Here is a 10,261-nt window from a genome sequence, read left to right as displayed (position 1 = left end):
AAAGGAACTCCAACCGCATTCGATCCGGACCCCTGTGAGGGCTTTGGGGGAACTCCCTCCCTACATGCTTTATTTGAGTCTCCACCCCCAGAATCTCCAGCTTTGGAAAGTGGCCTGGATAGGGAAGTTGTTTTCCTTTTAAAGAAGGACATGTAATAATAATATTTCCCCTGCCAACGTGAAAAGATTAACATGAGACCAGAACCCAGACCACCAACGACTGCATTCTGTGGGAGGGTGTTTCCACATCTTATCTCCTGGTACCCACTCCTGGGATGGGGTGCTGAGAACTGTCCCCAAGCAATGGGTGGTGATGACAGGCAAAAGGGATGGTTGGGGAACAGCTGCAGACCTGCAGCTCCTCAGCTCACAACCACCCCATTTCTGGACCAATACATGGTATTTATTGGGTCCCTTGGCTAACCTCGGGTCCCACTCTCTCCAGGATGCAACTGCGCGAATGAGGTCTCTTGTGCATTTAGACTTTTTCTTCTTCTTTTTGTAATATGAATATTCTGGGTTTGTACTTTTGTGTATTTTAATCTACAGACCTCATTCCTGCACTGTGTTCTCAGGTACATGAGCAATCTCAGGGATAAGTGGGCAGGAGCTCGGGGTCTGCACAGCAGGAATACTTTGTTTTATCATCAGGGACAACACCTATATGGAGTGTATAGTCTATTGAACTACCTCATTTTTGCCAATTAGAGCTGGCTTTTCTGCCATAGTATCCTCTTTTTTTTTTTTTTAATATATATTTTATTGATTTTTTTACAGAGAGGAAGGGAGAGGGATAGAGAGTTAGAAACATCAATGAGAGAGAAACATCGATCAGCTGCCTCCTGCACACCCCCTACTGGGGATGTGCTCACAACCAAGGTACATGCCCTTGACCGGAATTGAACCTGGGACCATTCAGTCCGCAGGCCGACACTCCATCCACTGAGCCAAACCAGTTAGGACCATAGTATCCTCTTGAAACCCCTCCACCTTCAATGTTTTGTGGAAGACTAGATTTTAATGGGGTAGCCTCATTACTTGATCTCTTACTAGAAGATTGTAAATTGGTCTGAACAGGAATCAGTGGTTGGTGCAAAGGTTAGGAGAGGCTGGCTAGGTGAAAGGCACAGAGGGGAAGCCAAGATTAGATGCAGTTTGTCTATATATGTGTAACTAAGGATCCCTGATCCCATACCTGTAATCCCAGGGGTTTGGGACTCAACATTACATACCAGATCCATCCCTAACTGGATTGAGCTAGGCCTACCAGGCACAACAAGGTGTATGTGTGTGTTGATAAAGAGAGCTTTTAAGAACACTTACCATGCCCTGACCGGTTTGGCTCAATGGATAGAGCCTCGGCCTGCGGACTCAAGGGTCCCAGGTTCGATTCCGGTCAAAGGCATGTACCTTGGTTGCGGGCACATCCCCAGTAGGGGGTGTGCAGGAGGCAGCTGATTGATGTTTCTCTCTCATCGATGTTTCTGGCTCTCTGTCCCTCTCCCTTCCTCTCTGTAAAAAATCAATAAAATATATTTTTTTAAAAAAAGAACACTTACCTCTCTACCCATCTTGAGCTGCCTAGGGGTGGATATATGAAGCAACGACTAAATTCCTTAACCTTTAAAAACTCTTTGCTTTTTCTCTTTGGCTTCCAGAGAGACCATAAGCAATGGCTTCTCTGTGGTGCTCAGCCAGTGCCCTTCCCGCTGCAGCAATGATTAGTGCCTTAGTAGCTAAAGGAGAAAAGCGGGTTTCGTTAACAGGCTGTGAGATCACTGAAAACCTACCTCTCTGTGTTGAAACGGGGCAAATGCAATAGGATGCATTGGGTGATGTGCGTCTGATCCTGGGATCTTGTCCCCCCAGTTGCTGCCCCCTCTAGTTATTGTGTTTGTCTGGGCTTTGTAGGACTTCACAGTAGCTGATATGGTGATTGCTAGGTGGCCTAGTCTGTGTAAATGGTTGGTCTTTCTCCATGTTCTTTTGGGGATTTATTGTTTACAAACTTCCTTTTTGTATTGAGAAAAGTAGCCAAAGCATCTTTGACAAAAGATTCTGCACCAGGAAAAAGGATCTGAAACATAACCTTGGGAACACCTCTTCTTGAAGTGGGGTCTTGAACCATCCTTTCTTTTTTTTCTCTTCCCCTATTTTCTATTTTGGACCAGATCTTCTGTCCTTAAAATTTGACTCGGACCCCCTTCTAGCCGCACCCCAAAGAGCCCACTTACCCACATGCATACACATTTAAAGTGTGGGGTGTCACCCCGTCTCTTCAATGATTTGTGCAAAAATCCTGAAGAAGTTAAGAATACTCCATCCTTTCTTCCCAATATCCTGAGTGAAGACCATTTCTTGATAGGTGATTCATGCCAAACATTCAGATGGCTATGTTTTAATCTCTAATCCTAGGGTAGAGAGCAGCAATGAGGGGGGCCTTTCATTTTGAAAGTGGTTGGGACACCAAGAAAGGGGAGATGAATGTATGTCCACGTCACTCAGGAACTTTTATGCCGGTGCAAAAAAACTTCTGTCAAAGTAGCCACAGGATTGTTTAACAGGAGAGGAACGAATGTAACTCCATGTTTGCAGCTAGAAACCAAAGCTTTGTGTGAAATCTTGGGGTGGGAGGGAGGGAGGGCAGAAAAGCATGTACCTGTTTTTCCCCCGATTCCATCTCATTTCTAAACTGCAGGGGACTGAGCCCCCTTGGGCTTTGGTGACCATCACTGGGGACTGTTTATTTGATGGTTGATTTTGCTGTGCTGGGTACTTCCACTTGCTATCATTTTGTAAAACACATGCTGACTTTTTCCCCTTCCCCTCTTTTCCCTGGGAAAATAAAATGAATGAATAAAGACTTATTCCTACTGGAAAAAAAAAATATGTGTATATAAATGAAAATAGACCAAATATATGTATACACACACACACACACACGTGCTTATATATGTATATACATACATATATATACACACACATATATATATGTGTGTGTGTGTGTGTGTATATATGTATGTGTGTGTGTGTGTGTGTATCTGATGGTTCCTGAATGAGCTCAGTCTTCACTCTGAGCCTTTGCACATTCTGGTCCCTGTGCCTGGGAGGACACCCCACCTCTCACTCCACCCGTTGCCAAAACCAGGGTCCACGTCCTATAGCTGAAGTATGGTACCTATTTGCTTTGTTTAACAACAGACAGGTTATATTTTGATTTTCTGAATTATATAAACCATTCCATTCGATTAAATGCCTTATTGACTGTAATGTGAGTATCCCATGGCTTGTGGTCATACTGGTCTTAGAAAGCACATTTTTCCCTCACCTGGGAAGGACAGCACAGTTATCCCAAGGTCAGAGGGCTCTAGACCCCAAACTGTAATTTAGAGAACATGCCTAAGTTTAACCCAGGTGACCCAAGGGCTCTAGGTAATGTGTTTATAACATGTTGTTTAAACTGCTTTTTGCAAACTAGGTTCCTCATTCCAGACCCGAGGGCTCTAGATCAGGGGCCCTGAAACTTTTAAACAGGGGGCCAGTTCACTGTCCCTCAGACCGTTGGAGGGCCGGACTATAGTTTAAAAAAAAAACAACTATGAACAAATTCCTATGCACACTGCACAGATCTTATTTTGAAGTAAAAAAACAAACAAAACGGGGCCGAAACCGGTTTGGCTCAATGGATGGAGCGTCGGCCTGCGGACTGAGGGGTCCCAGGTTCGGTTCCGGTCAAGGGCATGTACCTGGGTTGCGGGCACATCCCCAGTAGGAGTGTGCAGGAGGCAGCTGATCGATGTTTCTCTCTCATCAATGTTTCTAACTCTCTCTACCTTCCTCTCTGTAAAAGATTAATAAAATATATTTTTAAAAAAACAAAGAAAAAAACAACAAAACAAAACGGGAACAAATACAATATTTGTATCTGCATGTGGCCCGCGGGCCGTAGTTGGAGGACCCCCTGCTCTAGATAATGTATTTATGCCAATTCAGTGACCCCGAGACCCAAAACTGTAATTACCATGCTTAATTCAGCTTCTGTAAACTGCTTTTTGCGAGCCAGGTTCCTCATTCCAGACCCTGGGATGTAATCAATACCTTTGTGATTTTTTTGCCTATATGACCCTGGAGCTGCGACCATCTTGTTACTATGAGATTTGGGGAATGGCCCCTCATAGCCCCGGATTGCAATAAATGTGACTCTTGAATTCGATTTCTTGAGGCGTCCTTTTGTGATTCGCGGGGTACGTTACAACAAAGCCCCAGCCGTGGCCTCAGGACTCTGGGCTGAGTGTCCCCAGGTCCCAGGGCGGGAGGAGGGGCCGACGGCCCAGGACCCCACGACCTCAGAGGCCACCAGAGAGTGAGGCCCTGACAGGAGCCCCACAGCCCCGGCCCCTCAGCGGCTCTGCCCCCGCAGGAACCGGTGGGAACTAAAGGGCTGAGGGCCGGGCACCCACCCCAGGACCCAGGGGCTCAGGCCCGCGGTCACGTGACGCGGAGATGCCGCCTCCCTCAGGGCTGGTCCTCAGGGCGCCCCCTGCTGGGCGGCTGTGCTCACAGCCCCTCCTCCGCCCTCACCGCTGTCCTCCCTCCTGGAGGCGGCTCCTCCTCTGGGCGGTTGTGGGGACGTTCAGAGCCGCCTCTCAGGCCTCACCCTCTGCTGCTCACAACCACCCCCGGCCCCGGCGCCCGGAGCAGGAAGTGAACCTCCTCCCGGACCCGCCGCTCGTCCTCTCCGTCGCCTTTAGACACAAACCAGGCCTGGGTGCCCCCCTCCCGGCTCAGCCCCCCAGGGCCTCCCCCGGCGGCCCCGCAGCCCGGCGCCCTCCCTCCCCTCACACCCCGGGGCCCACGAGGACTCACTGCGCTGGACGCTGCGCCCTGGGCGGCGGGACCCGAGCGGCGCCGGCCCCGAGGCTGGAGGGTCCGATGGGGTGAGGCCGAGGAGCCTCTGTCGGCGGAGAGGAGTCGGGGAGCCTCGGACGCCCCGAAATCGAAGGTGCGGCGCCACAGGCTCAGACACACCCTGCCCCGCGGGGCGCCGCCTCCCCGCCCCCTCCTCCTCGCGACCGACGCGCTGAAGCCCGGAGCCGGCGAACAGTTTGAAAAAGTCAAAATGTCCGCCAGGAGGAGGATACCGGAAGTCCCGCCCTAACCGGATGCACTGGCACGAAAACGCACTGGGTGGGCGCATTGCCTTCTGGGTAATGTAGTTTTCTCAACCGCCCAGGAGAGGGCTGGCTTTCCAGCCCAGGAACTTGGGGAACGAGGTGAATTGGCGCTGCCAGGGGCGCTGGGGGAGGAGATGGGACCAGAGGCCGGGTTCACGGGGACAGACTGACAGACCCCTCAGGGGACGGAGGGGGACAGGAATAGATCCCCAAAGAGTATATACAGAGGGGAATGGGAAACATCTGTAATAGTATTAATAAAAAATACATATTTCGAAAAGTGTTTCAAAGATAGGTCAGCTGGCGGCGCTGTTTGGTTGAGCGTCAACCTATAATCCAGGAGGTCATGATTCTATTCCTGGTCGTGTTTCCAACTCTCTATCCCGCTCCCTTCTTCTCTGTGAAAAATCAATAAAATAGATTTAAATATATATATATTGAATGTATGTGATTTTTAAAAATATATATTTTATTGTTTTTTTTACAGAGAGGAAGGGAGAGGAATAGAGAATTAGAAACATCGATGAGAGAGAAACATCGATCAGCTGCCTCCTGCACACCCCCTACTAGGAAGGTGCCCGCAACCAAGGTACATGCCCTTGACCGGAATCGAACCTGGGACCCTTCAGTCCGCAGGCCGACGCTATATCCACTGAGCCAAACCGGTCAGGGCTGAATGTGTTTTAAAAAATGTTTAAAACGTGCCACTTAATTATTTTACACTAGAGGCCCAATGCACAAAATTCATGCAAGGGGCTCAGCCCTCACAGCCCCCAGCTGTGGCTGCTGCCTTGGCCCTCCCAGCAGCCCAGGCTGCCTTGCGGTCCTGTCCCCGGGTCGTTCCGGAAGGTCATCCCACCGGCTGGTCTAATTAGCATATTAGCTCTTTATTATATAGGATTTTATTATGAATGCTTTTGAGCATATTTGTTGCGACTATCTATACATTGGAAATAAAATATAATGATTTGCTACTGAAATATCTTAGCAGGCCCATGTAAAATGCCATTATTTTGGCAGTTTTAAACTGGCAATGATGAGAGGAAAAAAAACTGAAAAGTACTACAAACCTTGACTTCACTTAATGTACTATTGGATGCGAAGACTTAGAAAAGAACCGAGAAGAATGTTAGCAATGCAGATGAGCTGATCAGTGTATCGTACAAGTGGGATTTGCTAGTAAATTGCACTTAGGACACAATCTGTGAAAAATAATTTTGCGTCCTATATTCAAATCATATAGTGCCAAATTGCAAAGGAGTCAGCTGAGTGGTTGAGGAATGAGTGAAGTGAATACATATGTCTTAGTTGCTGCACTTACCTCCTCTTGATTAAAATAATAAACTCATTTTAAAAATTGGCAAAAGGTTCTGACCATACATTTCAACAAAGGAGGTAAAGTCAGCGTATTAGTAAATACATGCATGAAGAAACACTCACCATAAAAAACTTCTTAGTGAAATGGATTTGAAACAAAACAAGCTAACACTATACTCATTTCCGGGTCTACAATTTAAAAACAGTACGCAACCCGTGTGCTGGCAGGATTGTGGAAAAAGTAGAATTGTCATTATTGTTGATGGCTGGGAAGGAAAAGGGAAAGACGATTTTTAAAAAAATATGTATTTTATTGATTTTTTACAGAGAGGAAGGGAGTGGGATAGAGAGTTAGAAACATCGATGAGAGAGAAACATCAGCTGCCGCCTGCACACCCCCTACTGAGGATGTGCCCGCAATCGAGGTACATGCCCTTGACCGGAATTGAACCTGGGACCCTTGAGTCCGCAGGCCGACGCTCTATCCACGGAGCCAAACCGGTTAGGGCGGAAAGACAATTTTAGATCACAGTTCTGTTTATCATAAAAAGTAAAAGTCTCACCTATATTGAAATAGTCAGGTGAGTAAAACATACATCTATGTAATGAACTGAAAGCAATATTCCCAGATTTATTTTTAATACCCCAAACATGGAAATAACAAAAACCATAGACAGATCAATGGATAAAGTAGTTACCCACAGAACATCAGAGTACTCAGCAATAAAATATAATTATTCACATAAGCTTTAGTGGTTGAATCTCAAAATAACTGTGTAGCTGAAGGAGACCAGTATTTGTTAAAGACTACACACCTCTTAGTGACTATAAAACTATGAAAAATATGAACTAATCTTGTATAGGAAGGAAAATCAATGCATGGAGGGCTACGGAAGGCAGAGAGGGAGAGAAATTATGAACGGGCAGGAGGAGGTAAATACAGGGTGTGGCAAAGCAGGTGTAGAGCTGATGGCGTGGAAATTAATACAATAATTAAAAAATAAAAATACAAGAAGAAACTCCTCCCTGCCAGTGAGCCTCGGCGGGGTGGGCACCATCCCTTGCTCTGAAAGGTCACGGGTTCCATTCCAGCTCAGGGCACACGCCTGCCTGGATGCCCTGTAGGTGGCGTGCAGGAGGCAGCAGTTCGATGTTTCTTACTATCACCATTTCTCTCTCCCCCTTACTGTTTCTGAGAAGTCAATAAAAATATTTTTAAATATTTTAAATATATATATTTAATATTTTTATTGATTTTAGAAAGGAAGGGAGATAGAAATATCAATGATGAGAGAGAATCATTGATCGGCTGTGTCCTGCCTGCCCCCCATTGCTGATTGAGTATGCAACCTGGACACGTACCCTTGACCAGAATCGAACCTGGGACGGTTCAGTCCACAGGCTGACACTCTGTCTACTGAGGCAAACTGGCCAGGGCTAAATATATTTTTTAAAAAAGAGGTAATAGCCCTGACCGGTTTGGCTCAATGGACAGAGCGTTGACCTGCGGACTGAAGCGTCCTGGGTTCGGTTCCGGTCAAGGGCATGTACCTTGGATGCGGGCACATCCCCAGTAGGAGGTATGCAGGAGGCAGCTGAATCGATGTTTCTCTCTCATCGATGTTTCTAACTCTCTATCCCTCTCCCTTCCTCTCTGTAAAAAATCAGTAAAATATATTTTCTTAAAAAATTAAAAGAGAGAATAAATTCTGTGTTTTGCATACTCTCATGTCTAAGTCTACTTCTGCCCTAAGCTGTAGTTAACTGAGAAATGCTTATTTCACAGCTTTAGCCATATATCCAGCTCACCAAATACTACACTTTGAAAACTACACTTTGTTGCATGTCAGCTATAACTATACCTAAACAAAGACTTAAAATTATTTCCAAATAAAGACTTAGATATCCCTGTCTTGTTAGAAAACTAAAGTGGAAACGCTATATGGGCTCTACCATTTCTCCTCTAATTTCCTGGGAGGACCAGCCTTGCCTCAGTGGCAGCAAATATTGGCAAGCAGTGAAGACTATGGCCATCGGAATCAACAGGAATGCTGACTGGGTCACAAATGCCACATCCTGGGACTGACTACAGGATTACCCTTCCTCTAGCTTTGAGGTCTTGCCTGTTGACCACACCTCGAGGTGCACACCCTAGAGAAGCCAGAAGAGGACACAAATCTTTAGAATTTTCCCCCCCTAAAAATGACTTCAGCTGCAGGAAACAGTCAAGGGATGTCCTGAGAATACCCCTACACAAAGTCCACACAGGCCACAGGCCCTGGCACATTCATGGGTAACGTTCTGAAGAGACACTATTCACCTAATTCACTGCAGTATTTCCCACTCACTATGAATACAGGGTTTCTGGCCCAATTGTAGTTCTACCAGAGTCTTTTTTACAGAGAGGAAGGGAGAAGGATCGAGAGTTAGAAACATCGATGAGAGAGAAACATGAGAAGTACTGATCAGCTGCCTCCTGCACACCCCCTACTGGGGATGTGCCCGCGACCAAGGTACATGCCCTTGACCGGAATCGAACCTGGGACCCTTCGGTCTGCAGGCTGATGTTCTATCCACTGAGCCAAACCGGTTAGGGTGCCCTCAGAGTCTTATAACAAATGGCACCAGCCTATGAAATGTACATCACGGCACATGGCTCCTCTACAGTATGTGGGGAAGAATTTCCCTAAACCTTGCTGAGAATTATGTAGGATATACTGGGAATAGCAAATATAATTCATATTGTTCCCAGAAGCACAGCAGTGAACTCCTCTTCTGGGTGACTAATGAACTCAGCAATAACAGAGGCACCAGACTGCAAATCCGCACCACAAAGTCATGCGCCCTCTCTCTCAAGGCCTTGGTCGGCAATACAAAATCAGCCAACATTGGACAGAGAGTGATTTTCTGTGATTGCTATGTGCCTTCCAAAGCACAGAAAGTTTGGGACCCACCATATCTGTTCACCTCTCCACGCTGACAGAACACAACTTTCCTCTCAAATCATCCCAGTGATTTACCAAAAATAAATAAAGATACAAAATAAAAAAAAACACACCTTTACGAAATCTCATAAACCAGAACAGAGGAGAGCAAGGAGTTTGCAGGTTGGTGAATTAGAACCTGAAGGAATTCGTCACACCATACTGTGAGAACCGCCGTGTCCCTGAAAGAGGTAGCGCCTCTTAGCTGAGGACGGGAGCCCTAGATGAACCCTGGGTCAGGTCCATTCCCTCGTCAGAGGTAAAGGAATGAAGATCCTGCCAAGAGCTCAGAGTCTTCATGATTTTCTCAAGCACAAGTGAGAACGCAGAACGCATTTCCCCTGAGCACCCACGGGTGGTGGTGGAAGCACGCTCTCCTGGTGAGCCAGGTGCTAGAGGTGAATCTCTTCCACCACAAACACTCAGTTGGAAGTCAGTCAGGTAGTAGGTCTGGGCATGTTAGCAAGTGCCCTTGTACTTCAAGTTTCACTTGTACCTGAAACTGAGGAGGAATCTAGCAGCGTATGTTCCATTGTAAGGGATTTACATTCCGGTGAATGCGACGCAAAGTGTCTCCTTCAGCGTTGTCATTCTAAGTGAGAAAAATACAACATTCCCGGCACATTTAATGCTTTCCCTAGTGTGAACTCCAGGGTTTTCCATGAGTTTAGATCTTTGGCTGAAAGACTTCCCACAATCACTAGTCACATGGCATTTCTCTACTGTTAAGGCTCTTGTGGCTAAGGGAATGATTACTGCACCTAAAGCGTTTCTGACATAAACCAC

General features: G+C 46.6%; 1 protein-coding gene across 4 annotated transcripts in view; it reads right to left on the bottom strand.

The window, feature by feature from the left end:
- The window catches only part of LOC106694481 (zinc finger protein 501-like), a 13,930-nt gene extending 8,403 nt beyond the window's left edge, over nt 1-5,527 (bottom strand). The window contains exons 1-3 of one of the 4 annotated variants that reach the window (XM_023744673.1): nt 4,867-4,946; nt 2,235-2,411; nt 1,560-1,736 (exon numbers count right to left, since the gene is read on the bottom strand). In XM_023744673.1, coding sequence (XP_023600441.1) covers nt 1,560-1,571 — 12 coding nt within the window. In that variant the 5' untranslated portion in view covers nt 1,572-1,736; nt 2,235-2,411; nt 4,867-4,946. Of the gene's footprint in view, nt 1-1,559; nt 1,737-2,234; nt 2,551-4,866 lie in introns of those variants that run through there. The other 3 variants (XM_023744672.1, XM_023744670.1, XM_023744674.1) reach the window with 3 other exon arrangements.
- Nucleotides 5,528-10,261: the final 4,734 nt, after the last annotated feature.

Source organism: Myotis lucifugus, unplaced genomic scaffold, assembly GCF_000147115.1.
Source record: "Myotis lucifugus unplaced genomic scaffold, Myoluc2.0 scaffold_482, whole genome shotgun sequence".
NCBI classification, from domain to species: Eukaryota; Metazoa; Chordata; class Mammalia; order Chiroptera; family Vespertilionidae; genus Myotis; species Myotis lucifugus.
This window is presented reverse-complemented; position numbering and strand designations above follow the sequence as displayed.